At 41.9% G+C, this 14,861-nt stretch overlaps 1 protein-coding gene across 1 annotated transcript in view; it reads right to left on the bottom strand.

Moving 5' to 3' along the window:
- The window catches only part of adarb2 (adenosine deaminase RNA specific B2 (inactive)), a 167,311-nt gene that overhangs the window by 46,629 nt on the left and 105,821 nt on the right, over window positions 1-14,861 (bottom strand). The window contains exons 2-3 of the mRNA XM_062441363.1: window positions 10,234-10,320; window positions 8,073-9,025 (exon numbers count right to left, since the gene is read on the bottom strand). Coding sequence (XP_062297347.1) covers window positions 8,073-9,025; window positions 10,234-10,320 — 1,040 coding nt within the window. The remainder of the gene's footprint in view (window positions 1-8,072; window positions 9,026-10,233; window positions 10,321-14,861) is intronic.

Genomic DNA, 14,861 nt, shown 5'->3' with positions numbered 1-14,861 from the left:
TTTCCAGTCAAGGCATCAGACACATGCTCTTTCAACTATGCTGGCTAATGCTAGGCAGATACTGTATGCATCAAGCCTGATTTTAAACCAGAATTGGTTGACTAATTTGAGAATCAAGACAAATAATCTAGTAGATCAGCTGTTGAAACATTCTCGCTATCGGATGACCAGATGGGTTCAATGGCCTGTCCGAAGTTTAAGGCTGATTTACCACATGGCTGTTGTCAGGACTTCCATTATAAACTCTTGTGTGCTTGTTTTAATATTACTTGAATAAGTCTTGACTGAGACTAAGCTGTGATAGAAATAAAATGGAACTTCCTTGCAGAACAGACAGATCATATTGTCCACATCTGCGAAGACCTCTGCAACTTCATATTCTTCTTTTTATTTCCGCTTTCAATTCAAAGTTGAATTGCTGCCTGCCCTTTTTTTTTTTGAGAATACAGCGTCTTTTTTGAATCAAACTTTGAATTGTCAAGGGTCAAAAACGGAGGAGTTTTGTGTGGGTTCATAGGAAGCAACTGCATCATGTACATGTCAATAAGTACAGTCTGAGTAAATAAATCATATGTTCTGACCGTGCAGACCGGACGATTAAAACATGCTGTGTGAGTTGATGCAACCACATTACCAAGCAGGCCAACACAAATGTGAAATCAGGTACTGTCAGATAATGCTAATTTGATCACTATCATGCTGTTTGATTGCATATTTATTGTAGCATTGATCAGTATCCCTGAATAGAATCCTAACTAAGCAAATTATGTTTAATCTCATTTGTGTTTATATATTCTTCTTTTTACTGTCTTAAATGTAACTTTTATGGTATAATTACAATTTAGACAGGATATAGTAAGAGTATATTAAGGATAATACATCTAAAATAGCTAAAACATCACAGGTTGCTGCTTGTTTTGTCGAGTCTTAAAATAATACTACGTCGCCACATCTGTTGATCTGCTCACTGTATCTCACCGCGACGCCTTCATGTACAATCTGATTTCCCAGCTGTGACGTGTGCTGACTTTTGGCTGTGTGCACATCTCTGTTCGGCGCGTATGACAGAGCGGTCCATCGCTCCAGGCTGGAAGGTCATTTAAAGGCCAGACATCCAGACCTCTCCTCCCTCCCCTTCCCCTTTCCCCTGCCTGAGAGCCAGAGATAAACCTACACATGCCAGCCACACAGGACCAATAGTCGTGATTTATCGGAAGCCATTTGGTACCTGAATGCCTATGAAATTCTAATGAACTTGATTATGCTTTTAATGAAGTGTGAGGGGTGGGGGGTTCTTCAGAAATGATTATAGCCATGCTCTGGCTCACAGCTAGGAGCTTTAGAGGGGGAACGGAGGAGGGAGGAAGAAGGAGAAGGAGGAATGGAGGATTGTCACAAACAATGAAGACTTAGTAGAAGGGACTCAGGATAGTGTAGGGCGAGCAGAGGTGCAGAGAAGAGTGCCATGCTTCTTTAGGAATAGATTACAGGGGTGTTTTACTGTATATGTGAGGTGACTTGACCCGACCAACCCCATTTCGGTCCCTACCCGCTAAGGGATTTTCCCCTGAAAGCCGCATGCTGACGCGGTACATTAGATTCAACAGCCTGCAGCTTCATAGGTCATATTTTGCATACATATTAGACAGTTGAGGATGATTCTAACCTTTCCATGTACAGGGTGCTCTCATTCAGATGAGGAAACATTATTGTTCGGTAATTTCACACACACATCTCCACTCTTCCATGCTGCTTTTTTTCTTTAACGGCAAATGATGAGCTAAGTGGCTGTTAAAAGGGCAGCTTGACAGTCCAGAGGCAAACAGTGGCTCCTTGCACACATTCATTTTTGTAAAATAAGTGACATATTGTAATGAGATACTTTATGGAGGAATTCCTTTTTTTGCTCTCAATTACACATGTAAGAGATCAGAAGTAGTTTTGATATATAGCAGGTCCTACTAGTGGTTTTTAAATGTCTGATTTATTACAACTTAGGTCCATCAGTTACTATTACTGAATGTATTTATTTTTAAGAACTTGACAATCTTCAAATTAGCTTCTTGATCAGTCCCTAGATTGTTCATACCAAAAATAAGACAATAGAGAAACATATTCATAATACTTCCTAAAGTCCAATGTAACATCTTCCTATTGCTTAAAACCCAAATATATTCAATTCATAATGATATAAAACAGAAAAATAAGCAAAATATTACATTAAGGAAGCTTCAGCTAGAGACTTTCTGGGACTTTTTCTTGAAAAATGACAAATCAAGTATTAATTGAGTGCAATAATTGATTCATCGCCTAATTGTTTCACTTCATTGCTACAACAAAGTTTGACAGTACATGAAACACAAGCAGGCACACAGATGGTAAACAGGCCAACAGTTTAACCAAATTATTTCAACCACTTCATTTGGAGCTTAAACTGAAGCCGAGTGCACCTGATGGTTTGATTATCGTTTGTCATTGCACAGGAACACTGTCTGAGTGTAACTAAGGTAAATATAGTAAATCAAAGCTGAACCTAGATGTCACAGATGGATGTTTACAACTGACACTTTCAGTATAAACTGGATCATCTGCCAGTGAAATGGTGGGTCTGACTGAGGATCTGATTGTGTTTCATTATGGATCGCAGTGACTAGTGACTACTATGGGAAGTAAATATTATTAATGAGGAAAAATTAGGCCAAAAAAATAAAAAATAAATAAAGTTGTAATAACCTGGAACTATCCTTTAACTACCAAAAACACTCATCTGGAAACATTTCATTTTCTTATATTCATTAACTGAACCTGGGTACTGTGCAGCAATTAATTAAATGTAAGATAACCTTGTGAAAAAAACTATTTTTGGATACTTTACATCACTTGCTGATGCACTGTGAATTCTTCTCCATGTGTTTAAACCTGCCTGAAAAAACACCAGTAAGAGACATTTCCTGTGATTCAATCTACAGAAAATGATGAATGCAGATGTTTCATCAGGCAATTTGCACTGCACCACTTAAGCTGTTAATCACAGTTGATCCTGTGAGTACAGTCTGCTTCAGTTGCTGTCACTTTATGTGTATCTGTCGCCGTCACTGTCCACATGCTGAGGCTGTAACACTATCTGCAAGGTCTCCAAAGCTGTTAATCAACTCCTCTCTAATGTGTTGTTCACACCTTCTCTCTCTCTCTCTCTACAGAGTTGGTGGATTTCTATCTTAGACAGGGTGCCTGGCTGGGCGATCGCTGTCCCTAATTTGTTGTGGCAATATTAATTAATGATCGGCCTGTCACAGCTGTTTATATTGAGACAGATTAGAAGTGGGAGAGATTAGACAAAGAAAACAATCTGTGAAAGGCTCAGCCGCTGACAGGGGTCACCTTCACGTGTCTGAAATCATATTCAATTTGCCGTGGTGGAGGCAGAGAAATTACTCCACTTGACCAGTCTGTATCCTTCTCTGTCTGGGATGGTTCACGTTTAGAGATAACTAAATCAAATCATCTTGAACTGTAATAAACTAAAGGACGATATACAGTCGTGTCAGATCTAAATTGATGTGACAAATTAAAACATTCTAAACTATAAAATGCCGTACGTCTGCTTTTTCATCTGCAGTCATTTCATACTTTCTCTCCTCAACCTTCATTTTCATTCTACTCTGCCGCCGAGCACATTTCCCTATTCAAATAAACCTTAATCCAAGGTGGCAGAGTGCAGCGTCCTGACCACTGACCTCTGTGCTGTCCTCCCACGTGGACCCGCTGACTTCTCTACCTTCCCACCGCTACACACAAGTCTCCGGCTTCAGTTGACTTGGCAACACCGCAGTGCGTTGTGACGGCGAGGGGAGATTAAGTGGCCAATCAGGGCCTGAACAGTGGAGTAATCATTCCACTTGGTAAAATGGGTGTCAGGATTACTCCGGCACTTTCTCACTTCACTGTGCAGGCGTTAATAGGGCAAATACGTTTTCCGGAAACTGGAGTGCTCCGGGTTGGATTAGAGCAGCTACTGACTGATTAATTATAAAGACTAAAGTTATGTTTAGAAAAGGCTTTTTGACCAGAAGGTTGCTGCCTTGAATCTTCAAACCAACTCAAATATTTCTCTTTCCAGATCTATGTGCTGTTGAGCAAGGCAGCAACTCCCTTTGAGGCCAAAAAGTTGAAGACTGTGGTTGTACTGGTCATTTCTTAGGCATGAATAAGTGGAATAAGTGAATGTAAGGTATGGTTTATCTCCAGAATACATTCTCATTTGATTTCCCTGGATAAATAAAGGTTAAATAAAGGAATACAAGATAAAGTCCTTGCACGGAGGTAGATAGCTCTTTAATGTCAAGCAGACTGCAGTCCATTGCCTCATTTCTGGTTCGATTGTTAAAGTCAATTCCCATATACATGAGCGTAGGAGGGATGGATGAAAGTACAGATTATATTACTGTGGGAGAGAGAGAGAGAGAGTTTATTGCATGTGTGGATGTGCCCTAGTATGCCTGCCTTGTCAATCTTGCTGTATTATCTTTTAGTATGGATGTGAAGCAGGGAAGGTCTGAGAAGAATACAGCACCGTGCAGTTCTGGCGAGTTTAAATTTTTCATTGGGGTGGTTTCTGGAGCTACAAGCCTCAGCTCAAGTTTGAAGGAGTAATACAGTTCCTCATCCTTAAGTTCCACTCTGGTGAGTTCATGTAATATTCTGAAAAGGTGACTCTTAATTCTGTGCTGTCTTCCACTACTTTCATTGTCCCCATCATTTCATTCAGCTGTAGAATTCCTCTCTTATTGTCTGCGTCCCTTAATTTGCTTCACAAGAGGGACGTGGCATTGTTATCCTAACCCTGTGCTTCCCCGGTGACCCTGTTAGACATTAGCTGGTCTTTATTTAAAGCAAACCAATCAATCAAGAGGTTGTGTGTGAAAGTTCTCTGTCATTAAACAGTAGAGTATGATTAAGATGACCCATGGCTTCTTCTGCCAGGAAGATTTATACAGTGTAAATAGAGTGTATACACATGAGCCTCAGTAGGAACGGGCTCTAACAGCAGCTAAATTGCCTCAGGTCCTCTTTTGGGCTTGCGAGTTTATCTCCAAAACAGCAGTGATATAAGAGATAGTGTTTTTCGAGATTAAATACCTACAGGCATGCAGGATTTTCTCTAACTTTTTTCTTGTATAATCCTTGATAATCTTACTTTGTCATGCCTCAATTATTCAAAGGAAACAAAATCTGGTTAAATCTGGAAAATGACTTTTTTGGTGGATCTTTTCACAACTCAGACTGAAGGTGGTATTAGTTAGACACTGTGCAGTTTTTAAGGACACAGTTCAGAGTCTGCAGCTTTGGTCGTAATTCCCTATCAGCAATAACACTGTAGCCATCAAGTTTATTGTTGAAATAGGAAAGGGGTAACACTGCTAAAAATAATGTTAGGGCAAGAAACCCGGGCAAATGGCAGAAGTAGCATTAAATCATGAAATGGTTTAGCAACTAGTTAGCTAAAAATCTGAATTCATCGCAAATTCTTACAGGTTGTTGAAATTTTGGCCACATATTTGCTGTAATTGATCTAAATGTCCCAGTAACTTTGAGTTAAATGACCAGTGTGTAGGGTTTAATGATATCTAATGCAACAGACTTAGCAGAAATGGAATATAATATTCGTATGTATGTTTTAATTAGTGTATAAACCCCTGAACATAAGAGTTGTGGTGTTTTTGTTACCTTAGAATGACCCCTTTATATCTACATGAGAAGCAGGTCCTGTTCCATGGAGCCCACCATGTTGCACTGCATAGTTTCTACAGTAGCCCAGAATGGACAAACCAAACACTGGCTGTATAGAGGGCCACGAGTTTCATAGCCATCGTATGTTCTCCTACACATTTGGAAGAGGAGGATGAGGGGAGAAGTATTCAGTTGGCTGCAATCTGCAAACCCACTGCTAGATGTCACTTAAACTTACACACTGGTACCAAAATAATTAAATGATTAATACATTTTAATAAAGCCAATATTTATTGTTAATGAGCTGTGTAAATACATTTAGCAAATCAGCTTGCTAGCATGGTAGCTAACAGTGAAACGTTTCATCAAGTTCAAACCTAGTTGGTTAGTTTGTAACAGTCATTCATAAGGTCTCTGATAAAATCACCAATCTTTATTTTTTAAACCCTTAGATTGAACATCATTTCATGATCTTTTTAGCTGTCACCAGAACAGAGATATTAACTTCGCAGAGAGAGCCTTAGAGAACCAAACTAGAGAACAACTTTGGAAATAAAAATTATAGGGCCAATAATGCATAACACTAAAAAATAAAAACATACAAATTACTTATGTTTGACAAAAAATAATCTATCAAAAGGTATTACGATGTAATGTATGGGACCACTAACATCTCAGCATAGCTTTATCCTGCAACAGGTGAAGCAAGAGGAAAGAATGGAGATGGCACACATAAATTGTCATACCACGATAAAGCCTCCATTACCCTCAGGCTACAGCTGGCAACCACCCACACATTGCATGTCACATCTGCCGTGTACAGTAGTCAACCACTGGCCCTGCAATCAGAGCTTGGCATGAACACTGACTTGCATGTAAAAATAGAGAGAGTGTATGTGAGCTTGTGGACTTTGCCTTGACATTACGCAAAAGTGCAAACATGTAACACATCATGCACTCAAACACATGCCTGGTCGCATGTTTTATTTGCGCATGTATGCATGCATATTGTTGTGCTTTTGTCCTTTACCACTGAAAATAAAATGCCTCTTGAGTCTGGCAGACAGCACGGCTGACTTTCAAGAAATTCCACAAGCGAGTGCTTTCTGGAACTAAACGGGTGCGGCAAATCCTCTTAAAATCCTTTTAGACACCGTGGCAGCGGGGAGAAAAAGAAAAAGTTTCTCCCAGGCAAACGTGCAGGTTTGTTGGGTTGATGTCATGCTCTGGGGAAGGACACTCGCCAGTTTATTTCTTCAAGGATGGAAAAGAATGTTAATATGACACATATCCTACAGGACGCGCAGAAGCACAAATATGGTGGCGTGTGTCAACAGGTTCATGGAGGGAAAGGACGCTTTGGACGTGTACAACTTAATTTTGGTGCTTTACACATGTTTTTGTGGTGTATTAGAACAGTAGTGTAAATGTAAAGTTTAACTTTAAGTTGCCACTATACCAGTGACCTGGATTACTTGGGTATGAGGTTTTTCTCTATGCAAACAATAGTAAACAACAAAATAAATCAGTGTGACTATCTACTCAGGGCAGTTTTATTTTAGATGAAATTCTGCAGCTGAAATGAATTTTTAAATGGCTGTCAACAAGTGCCAGCCAATCCAGCCACTGTGTCTTTAGGCTCTCCAATTTCCTCAAGTTTCTCAAAAACTAGTTTCCTCGCTCTGATTGCTATTTACATATTTGGGTAAATGAGCATGGGATTGGGCTCGGTGGTTTGTTTGTCGATTTGCTCTTTGCTTTTCTATCTCCTTTGGGCAACAGATTGAATTAATGTTTGTAGTCACTGTGATGCCACACATGAGGAAACAAGAGATTCTGCAAAATTACGAAACCTTCCCAATTACAGCTCTACATACACATAAGACTCTGAAAAAAACCCCATTTGGGTTGTGATGCAGATTTCTCTTGTGTCACAGGCACAAGGACAATAATTAGCTTCATTTACATGCTTTTTCTATTTAAATAAAACAAAAAACAGATATTGTTTATCCAAGGCACAGGCTTTGCAGAGTGCACACACAAATACAGCCACAAATACATGTCGCCAGTTTTGTGATATGTATTTTCATTGCATGCCCTATTTTTTGACATAAAGTAAATGCCAGCTTGCTCACACATAGCTTTTTCAGTTTTGCCACCATTTTTCCTCCCATCCCCACTCTTTTAACTCCTATCTCATTTCCCCCTTAATTACTTGTTGGAAGATGTTTGGCTTTTCGCTGCACGCCTGCTGTTTTGGTCATTACAGGCCCCTGTCGGTAGTGGAGTGGCTGCCAAAGAAGCTTAGCTGAAGACAGGTGCTGGGATGTGTCTGTACTCACCTGGGGTAAATGAGGACAACTCTTCCTGCTGGCTTTGAGACCTGTCCTCCCCTCAGGGGCTGTCCTGATGTTGAAGAGGGCTTGAAGAGCACACTGGGCCGCTTGTGTCTTTGCCAGCTTCTTGCTGCGACCGCAGCCCTCGAATATTCGCCCGTCCACCCGCACTGCCATCACAAAGCTACGCAGCCGCCGACCCTCAGATTGCTCGGAAAGACAGGCATAGCGCAGGCCTGGCCGGAGCTCATTGAGCATCGCCACTGGGCTCTTGGGGGACTCGGGATCTGGAACAATCCCACCCAGCCTTTGCTGAGCCTGCACCATGAGGTCCAAGGTATGGCGAAGCAACCGTCCATGTCTCAGTAGCTCACTCGATAGTAGCTCGCTCTCTGCTGCTGAGTCGCAGAGCGAGAGGCCATCAGAGCATGGCGAAGATTCAAATTCCTTGAAGAGCGTGTCAGGGAAGTCAGCCTGGTCCGATGTGAAGTCGGCCGAGGGGTTAGAGATGTTTCCCATGGCTAGGTGGGCCTGAGGAGCGTTGGGGAACTGAATGAAGGACTTGAGGGCCAGCTCCGCTGCCCTCATCTTAGCTTTCTTTTTTGTGGGGCCTGTGCCCTCGAAGGTCAGCCCATTGACTTCCACAGCGATGGAGAAGACAGGAGCGTGGACGGGGCCTGTCTGAGACACCATGCGGTACTGCAGACCCGGCCGGAGCTCATTCAGCTGCACCAAAGCATTCTTTGGTGCTTCAGACCAGGACAGTTTCTTATAAATGAGACGGAGTTGGCACAGGTGCCCGTTATTGTCTTCCTCCAGTGGGCGCTTCCTCTTTAGACCAGAGCTCCCGCTTCTTGTAGAGTCGGAGCAGAAAAGTGATTGGCACTCTGCAGATCCTATGGAACGATCCTCTAAGTTACCAAAATTACGGTTTTCCTTCACCTCTGCACTGCTGGTACCTGGAATGAAAAACAACGTCATTCAAAGTGATAGAACATCTTCAAAAAACACGAGTGGGATAAAAAGCAGTTGTTACTAGGGCTGTAGTCTGGTCGATTGTGATTGGTTGGTTGATATGCTCTTGTCTGACCAAACTCTCATTGATGGGACAATCATTGGTGTTACACCCGGACCCACCCCAGGTGCCAACTAGTCACTACTGTAGTTATCATAATTTGCATGCCTTAGTTTGGAAGTTAACTTGGCTTGTTTACTATATAACGTATTACTATCAATCGATTGGTTGAAGAGTGGGTACGATTTCAGTCGACCAAGATTTTCTTTGGGTTGACTACAGTCATAGTTATAACTGTGTGAAACTCACTTCATCCTGGTTGAACAAATGAATAAAGGAAAATCTCTCCAGGCAGATTCAGCCACTTGATACACAATGAAATGGTAATGAACAAATCTACAATCATCTCCCTGAGCCGAGCCCACTTCATACCACAGGGCTCGATCGTATTTAAGTGTTTTAAAATACAAATACAAATCCCCTAAAAATGGGGACATTATCTGCCAAATCATTCTGTAATCTGCCTCCAAATTGGTTCCGAATCTGTGTCGTAAGTGGGAAACATCGGTCCCTGTGGCCAATGCAAAGCATCAATCCTATTTGTAATGGGTGGGGGGATTGCACGAGTAGCAGACACTGTGAGAAAGGATGAGAGAAATGTCTGTAGCCTGCTTTATTTCACACTTCTATCCTCCATGAGAGCTGAGTCTGAACAGCTGTGATACGCTCTTCAAACCTAGTTACGGGGAAGTGGTGGCGTATTGCATTTCTGATGGGAAATGAACAAAAATAGGGTGCTCAGATCTTGCCACAAGAATGTTAATGGTGATACGGGAGGCTGGGATCAAGTGCTGACATTCACTGCTGGGCTGATTGTAGTCCTAGATGATGGCATATGCAGGCACACATGCACCTATCTAATGACTTATTTATAATGAACATTCAATTTTAATATTTAATAACCCACTTTCATAAGATAATACAGATTTGTAACGATTATCAGACAAGCTGACACCCGTGAGTAATCAAATACCCCATTTCCCAAATAATTAAATATAAGGGTGACAGAGAGATCATTTCCATATTAGGCTGGCCACTGAGGGAGTTAGTGCAGCATGCTGAAAGAGAGAAAGAAAAGAGGCAGCAGCTTACTCAAACTGTCCTCGTCCTCCGTGCTGCTGGTCCCAGGGCTTATGTACTTGAAGGGAGCGATCAATGCTGACAGCATACTGACTTTCTCTGGAGGAGAGACAAGAGACACGCAGAGTCAACAAGAGGGCAGCGCTGGAGATGTTTTGATAGTTTTATCGATTAAAACCCTGGATCAGCATCACCAACGTGGGGACAGAGACGAAGCATAAGTGAGCAGGAGTATGCAAACAAAGCTGTTTTTCCGTCTCTGTCGCCACAACACATACACGCCCACACCAGGAAGCAAACACGAACCTTTACACACATGCACACACATCTTTGGTGATAAACTTCCTCTCTTATCAGAGTTAACTCGCAGACAGTGGCGGCTCTCTCCTGTTTCTCCCCGGGGCCTGTTGCTGTCCAGGTGTGCGTGTTGTTTACAGTATGAAGCCCTATTAGGGCTATCGCTTGGTCTGGTGCTCTCCATGCAGCGCTGAGCAGAATTGACAGCCCAGTCTGGCTCTTTAATTACACCCCCTGTCTGTTCCTAACATCAGCTAATGATCAATAAAAGTGAAAGGTAAGGGAGAGGCAGCAAGAGGGGGGGAGTGAGTGTAGACAGAAGTAGCGGGGTATTAATAAAGTAGGAAAAAGCAGGGAGGAAGAAATTGAGGTAGGACAACTTCATGTTAGAAGGTTAGAGGGTGAGCCTGAGGTCAAGACGGCCTCTCTCCCTGCCTCTCTCCTCCAAGGACCTGAAGCAACACTCAGGCCTGCAGCGGCGGCGATTTCATAGAGCTAAATGCTGCATAAACAGGGTGCCACATTACAGTGCAATAAACATGTTTTGATAAGAGCGCAAGGTTGTGAATGAGCTCGGCCCCCAGTGCTCTCTCTCTACTCACAGCTCAACAGCACTAGAGGGGCTCAATGAGTCACTCTGACACACATGGATACACTCTAAACACTGAGGCTGGAGCCGAGCTAGTCCTCGTGGGCCAACATCACAATACGAGCATTTGCATTCTGACCTAATTACGGACTGAAGCCCAACACAAGCAGCAATTTGGCCCTAAATGACTCCCTCGGCCAACAGGGTCATTATCCAGACCATTTTCAAATCAGTCTATATTGTTTTAAAGGCCCCCGAAGCCCTGTTTACAGTAAAAAAACAAGGCTGTCTGGTGTGTTTACCAAAGTGTCAAAATTAGTGGTGTTAAAGGGTCTGTTGGCTGGTGCAGCATATCTTAGCTCATTCTTGCATTTGTACACATAATGTATCCAGATCCTTTGTAGCGTGAAAGACAAATGTTCACATCAAGCATGAAATTGCGGAGCACAGCGAGGCCAGCAATTAACACGCAGGAGCCTAAGCTTTCACACTGGGGCCCTGAAAAGCCTGTAATGTATATTTGATAATCCTGTTTTGCCGAGGGTCTACACCACCCACTCAACAGCTTCTGCCAAGTCAAAGGGCCCAGTGGGCAACGAGATACCAGGATCAGCGTTAACAGATGCATACGGTATGTGCAATATGTCACAAGCTTTCAAAACCAGAGGCCGCTACAGCGTAAGCAAATTTAGTGTCCTTAGAGAAAAAGCTGCTGTTAACACTCCACATCTACAGGTTTAGAAGCGAGCGGGTTGATATTTAATTGATTTCCTTTGCGGGTGTCTCATGTGAATGTATATCTGAGAAAACAACATGAGTTGTGCTCATCTTAGTAAGAGCCATTTTATCTTCCACTTACAACACAATGGGGAGCAGACTTATGGTTTTTATATATAGTTGCCAAATGGTTCATCATTTTGACTATGATGTAACCTGCAGTTTTTTGTAAATTTGTTATAAGTATAATGGGCTGTAATGCTACCAATTAGACTTTAAACCTGCAGGTAAGCTAACGTAACTCCATAAACAGTGCTGATGTACAGTAATGTATTCTCTGCAAAGACCAACAGGAGGTAACCAGACTAGCAGTTCTGTGAGGTGGCACTTAGACACAGCTGGGCTTTCAGCTAAAAGCTAATGTCACAATATAATGCTAACACAGTCACAATTACATATAGAGTGCAGTTGAGGGTGTGAACGTCATTCGTTTTGCGGATGTTTGATCATAAACCAAAGTATTGGACATATTCTGGGGGCACTAGATGAAATGTTAAGCGATCCCAAGTTATTACAATTCAACCTAAGGGGGTCATGAATGTCTATATCAAATTCCATGGCAATCCATCCAATAGTTGTTTAGACATTTCACTTAAAAAACACAAATGTTAACCTCATGGTGTTGCCAATGGAAAAGTCAGAGGATCATCAAGGTCAGAGGGATTCATCCTCTGGGTGGGAACCATGAATGTTTGAATAAAATCCACTGGCAACCCATCCATTATCTAAGAATATTGAGATATTTCAGTCTGGACTATAGTGGTGGACAGATGGACTGATAGACTGTCATTACCATCTCTAAAAAGTATGGTAAAATATAAACATGAGTCACATTCTATGCACTATCCTCAGTGCTTGCTGATTGTGCACACAACGCCGGGCTGCATGAAAGCCTTAATAGACCCTTTTATTCTGCAGTCAAAGGATTTTTAAGTTAGTTCACAGCCAGAATAGAGCTTTTATGTGTAGAGCTCTTCAGGTCTGTTTAATTTCAAAGCAACCCTCAAAAACAATTCTTCTCCCTTTCAATGGACCACAGTTCCTTTCAAATGTCTCAGGAAGTAGCTATTGAGCAGAAAATATCATCATGTTTTCAATAACTCTGATGCTGAATCAACTGCACAGTGGCAAGCAGAGCAGTTTAGAGGTCATCCTCCAAATGCCACCTCTGATCGCTTTTTGATAGGTTTATGAAGCGCGGGCCCATGCACACGTCGGTCTGATTTATGAATCAGCAGCAGTGTTTTTATGAATGAGCTGTGTATAACATCAGAGGCCGTTTCTGTTAGCGCTTTACAGTATGTACAGTGATTGATTTTCGCTGAGAGGTACAGCATATTTTCAACCTTGTAAATTAAAATACACCGCAGAGAGCTTGCACAGTGATGCTGAACACAATACTAGTGGTGTGTTCTATTACCAAAAAAGCTGTTCAAGGCAATTTTGCACATCATTATACCTAAATGACGGCAATAACATTTGGTTATTTTAGGTGTCACACTATAAATCTCATACAGCCGTGATGGGCTGGCCTGGAGGTCAAGAGAAAATGAGCTCTGTGCAAATATTAACTAACAATCAAACAAGTAGTCCACCTGAAAAGAACTTTTTAGCAAGTAAATGTGAGTAATCTGCTATATTTGTCTAACTGCACTATTCTGAATTGTAGAATACATTTTCAAATCCTTTACTTAAGTGTCAGAACACTGTAAAACATATTATAATAGGTTTTACAATGTTGGGCCCCTCCATAGGGACAAAGGGTTGATTAACAGAGCAGGAACGATGAAAAAAAAAACCTTGGCAATTCAAATGTGTCGGTTGTTTTTGAATTGTTCTCTATGTTTTGTTTTTCTCTGAAATATTGGTTCATTTATGTCCTTAACCCTCAAACTGTTATGTAAATGAAACCATCTGAGAAGTTCAGAGGGGAAATTTATCTTACAACTCATCTGAAATGTGTCATGGGGAAAAGAAGACATTGCTAAGGGGTCACAGGGCAAAAAGATTTGAAGCAACTGATTAAATTTTAACACAGTGTATTTTATAAGCATTTCTTGGAGTTGTTGAATAAATGCAGTGAGGTCGAAGAACACAGAAACACTCAAGTAAGGTATGAGTGCCTCAAATTGTGCCGTACACTTGGGTAAATGTATTTAATGTTACTCTTGTTATAGGATTCCCTGTTTAGAAACACAGTAAGCTGTTAACAGAGCTACTGTAATGCTGCTGAGGAAGTCCATATGGCCACCAGGCTGTTACACCACCTGAAAACTCTTCAACATAGACAGCATGTGGCGTGTTATCAGTAAATGCACATTTCTCAGAACTAAATATCTCCTTTGTGTGTGTTTGTGTGTGATGAGGAAAAGGTTAAGCAGTAATATCCTCCCACTGACCTTACATGACATCAGAATTTAATTCGGGGAAATAAGGTGAATCTACAGTGAGGATGAAATAGTTTTTTTTTTAAAGCCTCACTTCAAAGCAGAGAGGATAAATCCTTCCTGGTGCAAAGTTCATTTAATGTGCCGCGCTGATGTGGACGTTGTTACCTCACATGCCCTTCACGGTATCTGCCGTCTGTCCCTTCTCGTTCACCAGTGAATGAGACAATGCATGCCAATATATAGTCTCAGCTCACTACGTCCATCCCCCGACTGCACCACGACACAGACAGAGGAGATGACGCTCATATGTTTCCACCAAGCAAAGGTGGGGAGGCAGAGGAGAGCCAGGTTAGATAGGGAGAGCCTTGGCAGATGGCCATATACTCCTGATAGTGACAACACTTGTGATGCTGTCCATTCACAATGAGCTGGGGAGGAGACACCCTCTCTTTCTTTTTCGTCTTGCACTTCCTGTATCAGTTCTGAGGAGAGGGTAATGAGCCCAATCAGATTTCCCCATGGCTCACTATAACGAATGGGTCAGATGAGCGACAGGAGACACTATTGAAACAGGCGCTGGGGGAAAT

Source organism: Scomber scombrus, chromosome 20 (assembly GCF_963691925.1).
Source record: "Scomber scombrus chromosome 20, fScoSco1.1, whole genome shotgun sequence".
NCBI classification, from domain to species: domain Eukaryota; kingdom Metazoa; phylum Chordata; class Actinopteri; order Scombriformes; family Scombridae; genus Scomber; species Scomber scombrus.
This window is presented reverse-complemented; position numbering and strand designations above follow the sequence as displayed.